The sequence below is a fragment of the Quercus suber genome, unplaced genomic scaffold, assembly GCF_002906115.3.
Source record: "Quercus suber isolate HL8 unplaced genomic scaffold, Cork oak 2.0 scaffold_148, whole genome shotgun sequence".
NCBI classification, from domain to species: Eukaryota; Viridiplantae; Streptophyta; class Magnoliopsida; order Fagales; family Fagaceae; genus Quercus; species Quercus suber.
In genome coordinates this window covers 1,210,894-1,229,967 of record NW_027069609.1, presented here as the reverse complement: position 1 = coordinate 1,229,967, position 19,074 = coordinate 1,210,894, and the positions used below count along the sequence as shown (strand labels likewise).

The 19,074-nt window shown below is 34.6% G+C and overlaps 1 protein-coding gene across 2 annotated transcripts; it reads right to left on the bottom strand.

The window, feature by feature from the left end:
* Nucleotides 1-1,813: 1,813 nt before the first annotated feature.
* Nucleotides 1,814-17,228, bottom strand: LOC111987315 (protein DGS1, mitochondrial). Of its 2 annotated transcripts, none has more exons than XM_024019024.2 (14): nt 16,722-17,228; nt 16,271-16,385; nt 15,982-16,185; nt 13,861-13,998; nt 13,491-13,652; nt 11,525-11,719; nt 11,081-11,184; nt 7,935-8,024; nt 6,584-6,656; nt 6,479-6,507; nt 6,270-6,393; nt 5,478-5,588; nt 2,430-2,530; nt 1,814-2,242 (listed from the first exon to the last, which is right to left on the bottom strand). In XM_024019024.2, the coding sequence occupies exons 1-14, from the start codon at nt 17,006-17,008 to the stop codon at nt 2,122-2,124; spliced, it is 1,854 nt and encodes a 617-aa protein (XP_023874792.2). In that variant the 5' UTR covers nt 17,009-17,228; the 3' UTR covers nt 1,814-2,121. The 2 variants fall into 2 exon arrangements, with proteins under 2 accessions (XP_023874792.2, XP_023874793.2); XM_024019025.2 differs by having other exon boundaries at nt 11,084-11,184; nt 16,722-17,226.
* Between the last annotated feature and the right edge of the window lie 1,846 nt (nt 17,229-19,074).

Sequence of the window (19,074 nt, the reverse complement as noted above, 5' to 3'; positions counted from 1 at the left end):
TAGATTTTGACTATTTAATTATGATATGCTCAATATATTTAAAATGGTATACATTTATTTTGAATGATACGTTCATGTTATTATTATATTATGTTACGACCGAATCAATCTCTTGTTCAAGTAACTAATAATTGGGATTTTTAATGAGAACAACCCCTCGTTGGCAAGAATTGTACTCTATTTTTTATTTATGTTTTTGTTGAGAAAAGTCAAGAATTATACTTAATTACTCTTGTGGAAACTAGTAATTTTAGCCAACAGACATTCCTTCTACAAAATAATTTAATTTTTATGAGTATATGAGTTCTGCTAGGAGTCACATAAAAAGCATCATAAAATCTCATGTTCCTAACTAAAAGACATTTCTTGAACCAAAGGTTAATAACTTGAAAAGATATTCTATTTTCAAAATGATAATTTGTAAAAAAATCTTCTTTTATTAATTCTTTATTAAGATAAATAAATATACAGACTAGAATGTCTTTATTTCAATGGTAGCAAGTCATTTAGTTGTGATAGAAAGTTTGGGGTTTTAATGCTTATAAATCGTTGTACTATTTTTAACTTCCTAATAAATAAAATAAAATTCTAGAGTTGGAGACAACCAAAACCAAAATATAGATAGGAAAGATATGGGAAAACTAATGATGATATTCGAGCTGATTACCCTAATTCTATTCCAAGTGCAAGCTAATGACATTATCCATTTCTCTGAACTTGACGATGGCAGAATTACTGGCCCATTATACAAGTGCTTCGAAAAGGAATATGAAACTTGCAAAAAGAGACACGGGCCTTTAAGCTGTGTTTTTAAGATGTGTATTATATATCATTTTTTCAACTGCATGTATACCACAAAAATGGAAAGTTGTGATGCCAAAGTTTATAAAGTCGCTAAAGAATGCATTGAATATTGCTTCCCAGACCCAGACATACAGGACTATATTGCAGAATGCTTACTGAACTGTTTTGAAAAGCATATAGAACTATTTATTATCCAGGAAAAAGATATGAAAAAAGAAAAAGAAAAAGAATTGAGATGTCATCTAAAAATTTACCTGAAATCGATGTGCACACCCGTGAACACAAATTTCTTCATTCGAAACATGTTCATCAATTTTTTTTAATACTGTCTCCCACTTTTATATATCTATCTTTGGTTGTAATAAAAGGTTAATTATCAACTATTTATTTTTGAGTCATATAAATATGTAGATGGATATATCTTGTTATTTGATACTTATTATACTTGGATGGACATAGACTCGTGTTGTTTGGATTGTTCAAGTTTTTTTTTTTTTTTTTTCTTCTTTCTCAAAAAATTGAAGTTTTTTTTTTCTTTCTTTTTTCACTTTTTTGAGAGTCAATTGATCATGTTATTTGACTTGGGGTGATTGGGATTATTTTAGTCTTATTTGGTAGTATGCTCTATGCTGATTCTGATGTTGGAGATTAATTTATGTGGTAGATACTGAGACAACTCCTAATAATTTCTTGAGATAAAAAGAATCTCATCGTATGAGAACAGGGGTGTCCAGTCCAGCCTAACATTAATATTGGCCCAAACTTCCCAATATAGCCAGTATTCATTACATTTTTTATTCATTACATTTTTTATTCATTACAATTTTAGAGGATGTACCAATTTAATGATCAATACAACATATACCATCTAACTGGTATGGTATTGACTTCCTTGTATTCGGCTGCCAAGAAGCTCTGTCCTCACCTCATAATGGGGATCCAACCTTGGTTTTTGGAAGGACCAAGAGTCACTTCTTTATTTTTCAAGAAATGAAAATGTAGAAATAAATTTAGAAGCAATTTTTTTTTTTTAAAATTTGAAAACAAAGAATGTATCTCATACATTCGGTATATACATCATTCTTCTTGCGATGTAATAGTTCTACATACACTTGGAGCCAAATAAGTTGGCGAGAGAGGGGGCATCTGAAGTAAAGTTTAGATGAGGAAAGTGAAAACAAGAAAAAGTAAAAATATATATCAAATACAAAATGGCACTGTAATTGTGCAAAGTGCATTTGCTATTTTAATCATTGCCGATATTTAAAATGCAAAGTGCAAAGTTATCCCTCAAACTTCGAACGGAAAAATGAAGTCCTACCGACGTGTTGGTGAAGGAAGCAAGCAGTCATATAACCGCTCCAGGCGTGATGTCACTAAAAGCTTATATGTAGTTTTAAGGTCAGGCTTTCCCAGATCAATAATATCCTGTCTCAAGCTGTTTAAAATATTACCGATTAGCTCTTGTCCAAAGTCATGATTTGTCAATCAATAGTCTCTCTCTCTTTCTCAAACACGCACACACACTAACACACACACATGCACACACACACACAGCAAGACACAACTACGCAGATAACAGCAATTCAGGGAAATAGCTTGTAAAACAGAGAAGAAAAACTAACCACTGCCATTCCCCGGTTGCTTTTGCATGCTTCTCCACAGCATGATATAGGCGATCCAGACTATATAACACCAATCCAAACATGCATTGCGCATCTTTTTCCTGTAGAACACATGCAATATGAGGGCTTTTCTGGATCATGCTTTCTTTTTGGCAGGAGTAATGGTGTTTTTTTTAAGCAAATAGAGTGTGTTGACATTTTCATATTGACTCACAATTAAAGCAATATAATAATCATGAAATACCAGGTGTGTTTGGCTCCAAATTAAAAAGCATATTTAGCATATTTTTGCTACTATTCATAGGCTTCACTGCACTTTTTGGTACTATTCATAGGTTCTATTATACTATTTCAGCTAACTTTTATATTTATCTACAATATTTTTAATAAAAAGTTTTCAGTTTCACCAAAATAAAAGGATCCCAAACAGACCTTAGGTATGAAAGAACCTTAGAACAATAATTATGAAATACCAGGTATGAAATCAGAATGAATCTCAATAAACATGCAACTGAATACTTGTTTAAGTACAGTATCAAACAAAATGTTGCTGAATTATGTCATTTCGATAAGCCATGCAATAAAATAGATGATGAGTGATAATGTTGTATATTTATGTTGAAAAGAAGCCACCTATACATGTATATGTCTATGTGCATGGTTCTTATGTCCTATGCATGACCATGACTGATAATGGCAGTAATGTGTAACAGTAAAAAACCAGACTTGTGACAATGCATCCCCTGCCCCTCCCCCTCCCTTCCCCCATCACCACCCAAAAAAGCAGGAAAAGAAAATGATCCGGTAAAAATATTCTCCCTTTTTTATTGGTATGTCACAGGTGTACCCAGTGGGTCTTGAACCGACAACCTCGCCCTCACCTTGCTCTTACAAGAAGAGAAAGTGCCATTCAAGCTAGAGCTCACTGACCTATAATAATACTCTCCCATTGAACCATTAGTACAATTCCTTCATTAGAGACTTCATGCTTCTATGCTACTCAATCATACAGGACAATGTGGGGTTACAAATTTTAAATGTAAACAGAAATTTTGTCAACCAGAGGAAAAATGCAAAGTAATGGTTTTCATTTGTGAAGAAGCTTGGAGTGGGTGGTAATTCATAGTGATAGAGGCAGCCTATGGTAGGGCCTCCTTGTAGACGGTGCTATTAATTATGCTAACATTCCATGTAAGATTGTAAACTTAATTCAGGATTTCCATAATCTGTGGCACAACACTGATGGAGCTGATAAATTAGATTTTCAGAAAATCCAATTAGGCTGTAGATTTAATGGCTTCTATGGGCTTAACTCTTTCTGATACTTACAAGGATTTAAACTCTAGCTAATCTTTATAGGAACATGAAGTGAAGATATTTTTATTAGAGCCCGTGAGATGCTTTATTCTTCTTAATTTATTCTACCAAAAAAAAAAAAAAAAAAAAAATCTATGAATAACAGGTTCAGTTGAGTGCATGGGGGCGGTCTGAGAGTTGGAGGGGGCCGGTTCAATAATCAAACTTAGTTAACACCTAAAAAATGCTTAAGAAATTATTTAAGTACAGTGGAGATAAATCACTAAAATATGCTTAGCATGCATTTATTTGAAATTAAAAAGAAGAATAAACGAACAACAATAGAGCAGTCAAGTTGTAAAAGTAGTTATTATTGTTGTTATTTGTTGTTATAAAAACATAAAAAAAGTTGGCACATGCTTTGAATTAGTCCATCTATAACACTTTCCACATTCATTTTGATTCACATATACATTCAGCTTGGTTTCTTTGAAAATGAATTTATATTAGTGTGTGAAAAGTAAATTCTTCTGCTATGCATCTAATGGTAATTTAAAAGACTTATAGTGCAAGTTCTCTATGGGGAGTATCATCTATGGGGAGCAACTTGGTGACGGAAAATTCATTAAAGAAAAAAATTTGGAGACACACTTCATTTATTAAAAAAAAAAAGTTGACAATGGACATCCATAGGAGTTTGTATGTCACATGGGGTGGGCTTGTGGAAAGGTATAAGAACAGGTTGGGAATCATTTTATTATCTTGTTAGATTCAGACTAGGCAATACACTAGAGTGAGATCTTTGCATGATGTGTGGTGTATGGATGAGGCTCTAGCTCACTTTTGCCTGATCTATTCCAAATTGCAGTTAACAAACATGAAATGATGAGTGACTCTTCGGTGATGGACACTGGAGTAGAGCTTTAGAACCCTGTGAGGTCAGTGCAGAATTGGGAATTAATCTACCAACAATATGTTTGTTCTGCTGCATTATCAACAATTCCAGCTTGAGATGGAGCAAGTGAGTTGGAAACTCAAGAGAAATGGTGTTTTCTTTTTCAGTCCACTTGTATTAGAAAAAGCTCTGAGAAGAGGTGCCACACCAAGTCACCAAGTTTTCCTTGGAAGGCTTTATGGAGGGTGAAGCTGTGACAGCCCCTATGAGAGAAGCTTTTTCGTGTGGGCAGCATCATTGGGAAAGATTCTTACCACTGATAATCTTATTAAACAAGGGATGGTCATGGTCTTGTGTTGCATGTGCAAGAGCAGTGAGGGTCCAGGTCATCTTCCAGTGCACTGTTCTTTTTCTTAGGGAGTTATAGACTTATAGGAGCTTGTGTTCATGATGTTCGGAGTTTGTTGGGTAATGCCTAAATCTGTGCACATGATGCTTCAGACAGAGAGCGTGGTATATAGTTCCATCATGCTTTTTTGGGACTCATTAGAGGGAGAGAAATCAAAGAATATTCACAATACAAGCTGTCAGTTGTGAAGATAAAATCGACATTTTTTTGTTCATTGTTTTCTTCTCTCTTAGTTGATACAGTTCAGCCAATCATTTTGTAAACTTTATTGATTCTTTACATCTCTTAAGAGTTTCTTGGATCTTTGGTGTATACGCCCAGTTTACTCGCTATTCTAAAGAAATGATGTACTTGTATTTTTATCTTTATAAATTTATTTATCTGCATTCTGCCTTTAGAGTTGTCACTGGAGACTTCAATGTAAAGGAAAATTAATTTAGCATTGTACCTGCCCTTGGTCAACATAAGTTTGGTACTGAACAATCCTTTTCTCAACCTCAACAATGAGCAGTCTCCGTTGGACCCGAGCCATTCTCCCCCTTCCTTCTGCTCTGGTATCCTGATTCACATAAGGAGAAAAAAGAAGACGATTAAGCTAAGCCTTAAACAGGGTGAAAATAAAAAAAAATAAATAAATAAAATATATATATATATATATAAAAAATAAAAATAAAAATAAAAAAATAAAAAAAAAAACCCTCTTTTAGAGGCCTCTTTGATCAAGAATAATCTAGAAATTAATGTCCAGAAATGCAATTGATGGGGATAGATCAGTATCTCATGGTTATGCAGACCTTAATTCTGAGACCGCAAAGAAATGGAGGGATGTTGAAAACCCTCCTGGCATTTTTCAAAAAAAGAAAAAAAAAAAAAATCCTTAAGTTTGGGATTGGATCTACCAGCATCAGGCTGTCTTGTTCATCTAGAACCAACAACCAAAATGAATCAATTCCAAATCTTTAAGCACAATTTTCAAATGTACCAGTACATTCTAACCAATTACCAAAAAATGGCAATCACAGGCTTCTCCCGCCAAGTCAAAGAACATTCCTAACTGATCAATAGTAAAGGCACATATTTGTGGAAGCTTGGGGAAAATATAATTTCCACCATAATTATAATGAAAGAAATAAAAATTATGATTTGTTTCCAAATAATAAAAAGAACTAGAAAGTAATTCTTAAAAGATTTTCAATTATAAAAAATAATAATAATAATAAGAGATCTACAGTCATCCTACCCGTTTAAACCACGTACGCACTAGCATGAGCAAAATAAGAGAGAGAAAGAATGCTGGTAAGGCAGCTAGGATAGCAAAATTGATTTCATTAGCCTTAAGAATCTGGTCCAGCTCAAGCATTGCCCTGTTCAAAAAATCATTGTTACCAACTAATTAATCAAGAAAAATTGGATTAGCTAACCCAAGGATTCCAATTTAAAAAAACTCACGTCTCAATATCCAGTTTCAGCTTCTGAACCTGTGGTGGCATAAAAATTTAAGTAAAATGACTTAATTCATAAAGAACAAGCACATAAAAATGATACATATATTACCTGGATAAGCAAAGCACGAGCAAGCTCCCCACTAAGAAGGTTCTGAATGGGATGCATTAGCTCCTTTTCATACCTACATCAAGAATCCAATGAACTTCTCTTTCTAATAAAAAAAAGGAATCCACAAAGTTACACAATTCAAGTACATCCATAGCAAAGTAATTCAAAATTTTAACAAGAACAAAGAGGTCAATAATTTTTTTACAAGTATAAAGTGTTCAATGAGTTTCTTTTTGTTTATATAATTTTGTATTAATATATATATATATATATTTTTTTTTTTTTTATGACAAGGAAACACCTCAAGGTATGGGCCAGTGGGACCACCCTTGAGGGGCACACCCCCACTGAGTAGGCAATGGGTAGATCACAAAATGCCTTAACTAGGAGTTGAACTAGAGATTTCTGGGCTTATAGTTAGTCCAGGCACTCTCCTTTACCACAGAGGCACCCTGGGTTATCCTTGGATAATCTAAAGACTTTCCACATATACTTACAGTTTCTATGATTTAGTAGCTTGTTCTCAGTCATTTAACCACTTCCAACTCTCTTCAAATTATTCTTACCTAGAATAGCCAAACCCCCAACTTGAACACAAAATTAACCCCAAAATAGAAAAGGCATTTCCCAGCTCACTCTGAATAAAGCCAAAAGAAAAGGTGCCAACACTCCTTAGCAACTGAAAGATCAATGGTCCACAAATTCACCAATTATTTTACACATGAAGCACTAACTAGTATGGAACTTCTCCCTGTTCATGGAACTATTTGCCGTACAGATGCATTGCAAATCAAGAACTTCACCTCCTAACACCATCTCACTCTTGCTGAAACTAACTCTGGAACATATAAGAAGCTTGCATCTAAGAAGTGTGGAGCCACCCCACATTTTAACCCACAAATGTATCCATGCAGTATCCCTATGGCATCCCTCCAAATCCAATCCATATCTTACCGTATCCATGACAAAAATTAATTCACATGTATAGGTAGCTATGCACCCTATATGTATCAGGCAATTCCATGGCGGATACCTATCAGATACAGGTTTGATAGCTTTTATAATTATTAGTTTACATAGAAAAAAAAAATAATTAGTTTGCAATATAGGTTATAATAAATTGTAAATTGGACTATTATGTAAAATTTTAATATTATCATAATAAATTGCAAGTATAAATGGGTATGCAGTTAAACTGATAATTGATGGATCAAATCAGAGTCTTTTCCATGAAATGCTTTGTGATGAAATATTATAAACCAATTTCTTTGCCAAAATACAAATTTATGCCAAGCATGCCTATTTCTCATTCTATTTAATACCAAACAAACAGCACTACAGAAAGACCCACCTGGACATTACTATTTCAAGCAGTTCCTGATCTGAAGCATTCTCTGGGATCTTTTGACCTTGGGTATGTTCACTGAATGCCAACAACATTCTATAAACCAAGCAGATAAATATGGTAAGGTTCAATAAAAGCTAAATATGTTAATGCCAAATTATGTTTGCTGTGAAATAAGATATCAATGACCAATGCATTCCACTAGCACTCTATGATGAAGTAAACTAACAAATGGGAATTTGCTTGATCGACAAAATGATATATGCAACACGTTATAAGAAGTTTAATAATTTACTTCTTTAGAAAGACCATAAGTCATTCAATTTAGTCTCCAGAAAAATGGTAACTTCTTATTTGGAAAACTGATTGGGAAAAAAAAAAAGTTGGAGTTTGATGCAATGGTCAAAGAGATAGCTCTTTACCAAACCCATATTAGCATGCAGTATATCTCTAGTTCATCTAATTTTCCAACTTGTATTGCTCCTCCATCTTTTTTCTACTTCAACAAAAGTCTTTGTACTCTATCAACAAAGTGTAACAATGTATATACTTGGTTAAATTATCATTCTCCATTTTACATCTTCTTAATAAGGGAAAAGCCATGTGGTTGCATACATAAATTGCTGTTTCCTCAATTATTTTCAATACAATGGTCAGCTATATTACAGAAATCAAGCCACATACGCGTTCCTTTTTAATAAGCAAAAGCCAAAATATATGCTTCACTAATGAAAATTCTTCAACAATCAGAAATACAACAATTATAGCATCTTAAGTGCCAGAGCATGTCCATTCCGTAACGTATAACGGTATAAGCCAATCATAAGCATTGAAAAGGCATTATAGCATCATTATCCAAACTGAGCCAAGCTGATGGGCATGCCATCCCAGTTCAGCACAATTACACAAGGAATTCAAGAGTCATGAACAGTGATGTGGATAGCAAAGGGTTTGAGGAAAAAACCCAAATTATTCAACATTTGTGGTCTAGTTTTGATGTGGGGCTTTCTTGGAACCTTTTGTAGGTTATTTTAGCTATTTTTGAGTCTTAGTATTAAGTATTTTTAGGTTTGAAAGATGTTGCATCAGTTTTAAGCAAGTTTACTAGAATAAGGCCAATTTGGTAATTTCTCAATTTCTGGAATGGGCTGTCCTTGGCTGCACCAAAAGCCCATGGGTCTTATTTTACGTTTGAGCCCCTTTCTAGATTTCTAAAGTACTTTTTGTTTGTTATTAGCCAGCCTAGTCATTTTAGAAATAGATTATTTAGATTTTAGGGTCCTAATCCTTCAAGGAAAGGAGTTAACAATAGCCTATATAAAGGTTTTATTGTAGTCATTAATATTCATAGTGAAATTGATTTTAATAAAATTCCAACACGTTATTTAAGCTTTGAGTATGTGATAGCCTTCTCACTAAGTGTAATTGCTATTCAAGATTCAAACTTTTGTTACCTAAGCCCTTAAACATAGATCCTTATACAAGAACCCTTCAAGATTTCATCAAGAAATCTAATTTAGTGCTAAATTCCTAAAGAACCTACATCAAAATTGGTATCAAAGCCCATTCAAGCTTCCGCATTGCGTCACATACAAAATACTAATAGAGCTGAATTTTCAGCATGAAAGAGAAAAAAACCCAATTCAGGAATTACAAATGAGAACTAAAATAGATTTCATAGATTAAATTAATTTAAAAACCAATAGCCTTGTCACACAATTCAATACTAATAGTTCAATACTAATACATCTGAACCAAAAATATTAAGCCCCCTGATCATATCCAACATGCCATGATAAGAGATAAGTCCAAACAAACCCACATAGCTAATGGAGTTCTTCCTTTCCCAACTATTGGAAAGCAAAAGACATTGAAGTCACCACCAATCACTTTGGCAATCCCCAACAGTATATTCCTGCTAAATCTTCACATAAAAATTTTCTATCTTGGTTTGAATTAAGCTCATAAGCCCCAGAAAAAAAAAAAAAAAACTCATTCGTATTGCTGTACCACACAACTAAATGTACATGAGATAGAAAACATACCCTTGTCTACTTCAATTTTCTATAAAACTCAATTTGGTCAACCAGTTCTCTTGGACCAGTTAATCTCACAGGACCCATCTACTTCCAGATAGTCCCAATCCACAAACTGACTTCCCCATAAGCTCTGTCCCTTCTGATCACCTCCATTTTAGTTTCTTGAAGACACAATTTCACCCTTGGACATTTTATGAGAATCCCTTACCCTCTTCTCTCCCCTTGCCATTCAAGCCTTTGACATTCCAAGATATGATTTTGATATTCATAGCGGCAACTGTGAATCCCTCTCTTCTACCTCCGCTCATGTGGCTCACTCCTTTTGAGTAATAGTTCACTGAGAAAGAAAGATTATATAATTTTCCATACCCTTCACAATTTATTCATTTTGGATGACATGAAATCTCACCAAGGCAAGGCCCTTTGGACCCACCCGTAGGGAGTAAACCACGGATACACGACCCACCCCTAGGGAGTAAACCACGGATACCAAGGCAAGGCCATGAACAAACCATAACCTCCTTTTCACAACCTTCAAAAGCCACCCCCGAAAATTTGCTAAACCCCCTTAATTCTTTTCATGACCCAATTGGAAGGCATAGCTTAAGATCAGTATAAAACTTCCTTGCTGCTTTGAAACATATTTAGAGGTGTAACATCAAGGGCTTTGTCATCTTGTTACCCCAATAGCCAAATTGTGAAGAATGATAGAGAGAAAATAAAGACGTAAAATTAATTCTGCATGGACTAATTATGCTATGTTTACATGTGCTTATATAGCTTACTTTGACAACATTAAAACTGGGCATATGCCCAATTACTCCATTTAATTTCTTCTTCTTTTTCTTTCCTTATTGAAAAACATCAACAAATTCAGGCAATACCTCTACCACTCACATCACAGGCCTTTAATCTATTGGAAGGTTTAAGTTATCACAAAAGCTCTCTGTTTCATGCATAAATCAATAAGGATTCATAGGTGTGTTATGCAAGTATATATGGAAATAAGTTCGTCTAAAATCTGGAGGGGAACTTTAATGACTGAAGTAAACGTAATATATGCATGATCGGCATTTATAAAGAATATTCAACTGAAAATGGTTAATAAACAACGACCTGTGCAGAGAATTAGAAGTTAACAGAACTTCTTCCGGCTCCATGACACCTTTGTGCCTCTTCCTGAATGTCTCAAAAAGTTCATCTCTAATTGACAAAAGCTGTTAAAAGATTGAATTAATCATTCAAAATATTAAATTAAATAATTTATAGATACGAAAAATCTAATATGCAAAGGATAAGTAGAGGTGGGGGGGGGTGGGGGGGGGGGGGGGGGGGGGGGGGGGGGGGGTGTTATGGCATCAACAAAGAAAAGTTATACTCTCTCCATCCCAAAATGATTGTCTAGATTCCAAATGATATGATTATTAATGAAACAGAATTAACAATCTTCCCAAAATCCTCTTCACACTGTATTAAAGTCAGCAAAGAGTTTTGATGAGAACTTTTCATACTTTTTTCAAAAGGTAAGAAATGGACAAGTGGAAAGAATGAATATACCGGTTGTTCAACATGATCATTGAAAAAGCTAACTGTTGAGTCTCTGGCATCACCAATCCATTTGTCAATGTCAGAACTCCCCATCAAACTGCTATGCCGTAGGACCCACATAGAACAAACAGAGAGGCCAACTGCACCACACGTATAGCGGATCCAGTGTAAAGTTATCTTCCTAGGTTTCCGATGTTTCGCAACCTAAGAGAACAAAAATGCAAGCACACTACAAGTCTTAAATCTGATCTGATTAAAGTACATAAACTGAGGCACGAGCCTATTAATCTCCCAAAATTGTCCAGGCCAAGCCAACTTGATAAGTTACTCTGCTATCAAACATTCAACAATGTTTCCAAATAAATTTAAAGTAACCCAGTTTGACCTATCTAGTGTCCTTCAACCAACAAAGAACTATATCAAAATTATCTAATTCATTTAAGCAAACATCATGTTCATGTATGTAATGAATGCAAATTAAATTAATTAACTTTAATCTTAGTTCAATATAACTACATATCTAACCAACCATATACTGGATATTACCTCAATATAACTAATATTAATAAAACAATTTAGGCGACATCCATAGATAATTAAACCATTGGCAATTATGTGCTTCCTTATTCAGAGTATTATACAAATAGTGTTAAAAAAGTTGAATGAGCTCAACTGAACTGCATGATATTGGGCAATAATTTTAAGTCTCTTATCTTAATTCATGTTCTTTTCATTTTTAATTGCTAAGTTACTTATGCATGGTCTTGGACTCACAACCAAACCCTTCACCCTCCTCCTTTTTTTATTTAAATAATAAGTAATAACCCTTCACCCTTTTCTTAACAGGGGAGGAAGCTCCATTTAAGCTACAGCTCATTGACGTCTTGAATCTACTCTTCTTTACATTGTTTCCACTTCCCATCAAGCTCTCTAGTCAATGTGGCTTTAAATAATGATATAGGTTTCAAATTTAAATGAATCATACAACTTCAAACAAGCAATGCTACTCAATATCAGAAAATGCATGGTAGCACCCAAATCTATTTTAAAGAATATATGAACAAAACAACTAATAAAATATGAAAACAATAACAAACTTGAATTTAAGCAATATAATTACTAATACAAATGATTTAGTACACAGAGCATGGTGCATAATGTCATGAGAAGTTCGACCCCATTGGTATTCAATAGCACAAGACATCTAGGTAATATATCATAAATCAATTTTAACTCTGTGCCCAAAGCGAATGTTTGTATGATGGATTTGCATTGAAATATACGCTTTTTAGCATATTGTAGCTAAAATCAGGCAAAGTAATGCAAGGGTAGCAATAGCAACAATAAAAAATAGAGTTACTGTATACAGACTGCCCACAATGCAATAGCAATACAAGTTCATATGTAATGTAGGAAACAGTGTCAGCATAACTATTGCAATAGCTAATATAGGGCTTTCAATTTTACTTAAGCTAAGAATGGAATTGCCTGAAGGCTAGGGTCTAATCATGACTAGGATTTCTTCTAACAGAATTCACATTATGACATTAGACTATAGATGTCCAAGAGCTTGTGATTAATTTCCCCCATAAATGTTGTGACTTTTCTAGTCAGAAGAAACTTTTTTAACAGTCATGTAGATTGAAGACCAGCCATAGTCTACATTTTGATGTCCAGAAGGCCAACCTAAATCATGGTGGATTACTATAATTATTTACCGATTTAAATAAAAAATTACTATAAAGAAACAACAGCCTAGAGACTTTTTATTCACGTCTTCATCATAGAAGTCTCCCATTTTTGGTAAGTTTGGGTGCATAATTTGTAGGTACTACAAGTTAATGAGATGATCACCAACAAAAAAATAACAGAGTTTATGAGATGACATATAAGCTACCATCTGTTAAAAAAAATTAAAACAATCTTAAGGGTACCAATTATGTAAAAAGCATAAAAAGATGACAGAAGTTCTTACAATATCAGATAAATAGGAGTCCAATTTAAGTAGATTTTGATAAATCAAGTTGATAGCATCTCTAACTTCACAGTCAGTCCACTGTGATCCTTCCTGATTTACTCCTGGCAGCTTCTCAAACAGTAGTGGGAGTGAATAGCTCCCTTCAACAGAAGAATCACTCTGCAAAGTAGTCATTCCAAAGAGAGGGGGGGGGGGGGGGGGGAGAAGTAAAGCTTCAGAATATATATTAATAACAACAATAACAGCAAATATGAGTTTCTGAAAACTGCATGGTGAAAAAATTAAAGACATGAAAACAATGCAAAGGCAATCAGCAATCACCACAAGGATAATCATGAAAAATGATAAGTCTTAAGTTCATAGTCACCTGACGCATTGCATGTAGATGCCCAATTGATGCCTCTAAATTTGTAAATATATCATTAATTGTAACCAATAATGAGGGCAATGAATTCTCAGGATCCTTCACTAACTTCTCTCCAAATCTGTCGACTTCCATGTAAATCTATAAAAAGAAATTGAACCAAAATCTGATAAGACTGCCTTAAAAAAAAAAATATATACGTGCAGATATGTAATACATAACTATGTAGCTAAGTAAGTGGTATATATGCGTCTATATGTATAGAAATAGATTATGTGTTGTATTATGCAAGTGCAGGAGAAGGGAAGTGACTGGATGGGTGAGAGAGTGAAACCACAACCTTAGCTAAACATTTCTTTTTATAGGTACAGATAAATTTATTTATGAAAAAACAGTGAATTCAGTTGCCGTTACTATATAACTAGCAATCATTAATACAGTGAGCCCAAAAAACCCAAAATACCCAATGGACTACTGTTGACACCCAAAAAAGGATCAAAAAAATCCAGACTTTATTCTTTCCGCCATATTGTCCACATCAAATATGATGGAACCACATTCTAACCTTTATTTCTATAAAAAGTAGGTTTCAGATGCCAACATGGGAAGTAAAACAAACACTGACTTAGGCATAATCCATCTCACACCGAACACCACAAAGACAAACCCATAAATCCATAGCACTACAGAAATGAAGCAACAAATAATCTACTATCTCAACATTACTCTTCTATCTAAACACTAATCCACAATAACTATATTTCATTTTATAATTCCTGTGGTAGGAGGCTTGGGATGAGCAGTAGACCCAGATCTCATGGTTCAAATCCCCACTAGGATCCCTTGGATTACCTGATACACAGTTCTTGGGATTGGGGGTGTATCTGTGGTTTTCTCCCCATGGATAAGTCCGAAAGGCCTTGCCTTGGTGAGGTTCCACATCATCAATTTTTTTTTTTTTTCTATTGTAAGAATCCTTTCCCAATGAGGCTGGTCAAACAAGAAAAAAAAAATTCCATTCCCCAACCACGATCTAATGTTTAAAGTTACAGCAGGCCAATTTTTTCTTAAAAATAAAAATTCTTTAAATTTGGTGTTACCTTGTATATATAGGATGGATATCATTATGGAATGGGGGGGTGAAGAAACTTATAGTGATACCCTTTACAACAATCAATGCTTTTTGTTTCATAAAGGCTTTTTTTTTTTCTTTAACCATCAATTAGAAAGAAATAAAGGGAAAAGCCTTAGAAAATGGAAGCATGTAAAAGAAAATACCTCTAAGAAGATTGAAAAAATTTACCCTCACAATTTAACATTTTAATTTTAAAGAAATTAAGGTTGTTTACAGCATTTTTTCTTTGATAAGTTTATTTATGGGCATTCTTCAGAAATAATGTTTATAATACAAGGAAAAAAAGAAGTCTGAATAATAAAGGTGTTAAACTACCTATTGTCCCAAAATCTTAAACTATTAGGATATGATAAATTTAATCATTTAACCAATATTTTTAACACTCCCCCTCACATGTGGGCTGAAGTTATCTTTTAATAGGTGAGGCCGAACATGTGGGAATTTAAATGGAAGGTAGAGTGGAGGAGACAAGGATCGAACTCAAAATCCCATGCTCTGATACCATGTTAAACTATCGATTATCCCAAAAACTTAAGCTATTAGGATATGGTAAATTTAATCATTTAACCAAAATTTCTAACAAAAGGTAACATACTTAACTAGTTAGATTATCCTAATATATAGGTTTTTTTTATGACATTAAACCTCACCAAGGTAGGGCCCTTTGGACCCACCCTCAGAGAGTAACATATAGATTTTTTTTTTGAAATAGAAAATGATTTTTTGGGCGATTTCAACTGGTGAATCAGTCGGGAAACCCAAGCCCAACTGACCCATGATCACTCCTAGGACCTTCCTAGTATTGGTTCAAGATCATTCAGCTTATAACAGCATATGTCATGTGCCAATTGTTTTGAATTACTAAGCAAGAGAGGGAAAAAGAAAGGATTGATAAATATGAACAAAATAAGATGATTTAAGAAGAAGACATACTAAACTAAGGTTACTCATTCTAAAAATACAAAAGGGTAGTATAGGACGGAGCGAACCTGAGCCAAGAACGTAGCAAGTGCACATCTTAAGCTACTTAAAACGGCTACTCTCTCAGATATGTGAGATGATGCAGAATGGGATAGATGCTGCATTGAAGAACCCTCATCAGCACATCCACGTATCAATTGGACCGCTCCATCAATAAAAGCCAGTGGCCCTCTCTCGAAAATCATGAAGTACATTTTACGAGCATTTGATCCCTAAAACAAAATCATACAAGCGTGACGATCATTCACTGCACATAAACTATCATTCACAGTACATCACATCCACGGTTTTACTAACCTCCGCCCTAGATTGCCAAAACTGCAAATTCTTCTGAACATTACGCAAATTCAAAAATATGTGCTCCAAAATATCCTCCAAAACCTCGTAAACTCTAGACGTGTCTGACATAACCCTGGATGCCGCGTAGTAGAGCATTTATTTAATCCATAGTTCAATGTTTCCAGAATATAACAAATGCAATCTTATGAATGTTCCTAAAGTTCCATTAACAAAAATAAATTTGAACACTTCCATTAACTTGCTCATGAAAAATTCAAAGGAAAAAAACAATTTCTTTAAACTTTATAGCTTCCAATCAAAAATTATTTCCACATCAAGACATTTAGGTACATGAAAGCAAAACAAAATCAATCTTCAATAAAGCAATTACTAATGCGCAAATGTGAAACCTCTATTTTCTCGGGAACCAAACAAGTCATATAAAAAAATAAAAATAAAAAAGTCTTACAGTGAAGCAGAGTCGAAGGAGTTGGAAGGCAATGGGAGAGGGAGACAAGCGCCGTGAGTTCGAGAGCCGACGCGAGCGGATTGACGATAGAGATTGGAGATTTTGGCGAAAACATTTGAGGCGGCCGATGATGAAGAAGAAGAAGAAGAAGAAGGCAAGAAAGCAAGTACTCGGTTCCAGATATAGTTGGAGTAGAATGAGAATAGGGTTTTGTTGTTGTTGTTGTTGTTGTTGTTGTTGCTGTGGTCCTTGGATTCATTGTTGTTCTCCACAGTTGCGACCTCCATGAGTAGAGAGTACTTAGCTTAGTACTGAGTTTACAAGTACTGTGAGGGGAACGATTCGAAAGAGACGAATAGAATGAATGATACGGTTATATAGGCTTCCGGTGGTGGTGGCGTTTGAATTGCTTTTGACTTTGATTTCATTAGTATGGCCTCTCCTCTTTTCTTTTCTTTTTCTTTTTTCTTTTTTCTTTTTGAGCAAATTTGTGAGGACAGCATCTTCTCGGCTCATTCCTAAAGCGAATAATTCTTTTGTTGGTACCTGAAACAAATCTCCCTCCCACAATAAATAACAACAACAACGATTATTAGCCAAAGATTGCCATGAATTATAACATTACATTCAATCTTTCCACGAGAGCATTTTACATATAAGATAGAAAAAGTGCTCAATTTTACATATTTAAGAGCATTCACATCAGCATGTTTATTTTACACATCTATTTTTACACTAAAAACCTACTTTTTCTATTTTACACATTCACTTTTACAAAACATCCACATCAATTCATTTATTTTACAAGATATTTCAATAAAATATTCATTATACTCTATTTTTTTATTATTTCTTTTCACCTACCTGCCTTAAATACCCGCGCTCTCTCTCTCTCTACCATTTTCTGATTTCATTTATGCTCTCACTCTCTCTCTCTCTACACCCATCTCTCTGGTCTTCTCTTCCAAATCATCCGCCACAGCTCCGACCACCAACGCCACCGATCCACCACCCTCCACCACCGAAGCTCCGCATCAACGATCTCCACAACCCCGCATCACCGATCCACCACCAAATCACAAAACCCATCCGCCATAGCTCCGACCACCAAACGCCACCGATCCACCACCAAATCTCCACCACCGAAGCTCCGCATCACTGATCTCCACAGCCGCATCACCGATCCACCACCAAATCACAAAACCCATCCGCCACAGCTCCGATCCACCAAACGCCACCGATCCACCACCAAATCACAAAACCCATCCGCCACAGCTCCGATCCACCAAACGCCACCGATCCACCACCAAATCTCCACCACTGAAGCTCCACATCACCGATCCACAGCTCCGCATCCACAGCTCAGCCGATCTCCGAGCTCCGATCCAATCTCCGAGCTTATCTACGCCACCAAACGCTGCAGCTCCGAACCACCGCTCCGATCCACCACCAAATCTCAGCCGATCTCCGATCTCCGTGTTTGTGTATCTCTGTTTTTTTTTTTTTTTTTTTTTTTTTTTTTTTAAGCAAGTGTATCTCTGTTGATTTGTCTGGATGTGTTTGTGTGTGGATATGGTTGTGTGCATCTTAGGAAAAAGAGGAAGATGAGATACTGAGTTTGTTGAGCCGGAGAAGAGAGAGAAAAAAACAAGCGAACGGAAATGATTAAAATATTCTTTACACGAGCTACAGTAACCGTGTATATTTACATGGTTACTGTAGTTCGTGTAAAGAAATACACATTTTTATACAATTTTAGAAGAGCTGATGGATTGCATTTTTGAGCAAAAATGTGTAAAAACTGAGGTTTATATGATTTTACATAATTTTAAAGACACTGATGCGAATGCTCTAAGTCTCAAAATCACCTACATTAGTCAAGTTAAAAATGTATAAATTTGCAAAATTGTCACAGTAATTTTATAAATTTACACTAACACTATTTATTTTGCATATAGCTTTTTTTTTTTCTTTCCTTTGTTACATATTTCGAGAATGAAAGAGAAGAGCAAATGATGATTGTTATATGTGAAAAAAGATAAACAATTAAAAAATTAAGAAAAATTAATATTATAATAAAATAAATGTAAAATAGATAATTTGATGCGAGTGTTTTTTTAAAAGTAGTTGTATAAAAAAAAAAAAAAAGTAGGCTCTTAATCTAAAATAAGCCAAAAAAAAAATGTTATATGAACTGATGCGAATGCTCTAATATTCCATTATCTCTACTATCAAACAAAAGGACATCCCACTTTCACCACATTCAAGAACATCTTCAGCATTATAAATACAAGGTGAAGCTTTGAAGACAATCAAACCTAGTCTTGCAGATCAAGTTTTTGGACACGAAAAA

Coding starts and splice junctions, on each gene's coding strand:
- LOC111987315 (XM_024019024.2), bottom strand. CDS start 17,008: ATGGAGGTCGCAACTGTGGAGAACAACAATGAATCCAAGGACCACAGC. Junction 16,186..16,270: donor TTTGGCAATCTAGGGCGGAG/GTTAGTAAAACC, acceptor ATTTTGTTTTAG/GGATCAAATGCTCGTAAAAT. Junction 11,720..13,490: donor ACTCCTATTTATCTGATATT/GTAAGAACTTCT, acceptor TTGTTCTCTTAG/GTTGCGAAACATCGGAAACC.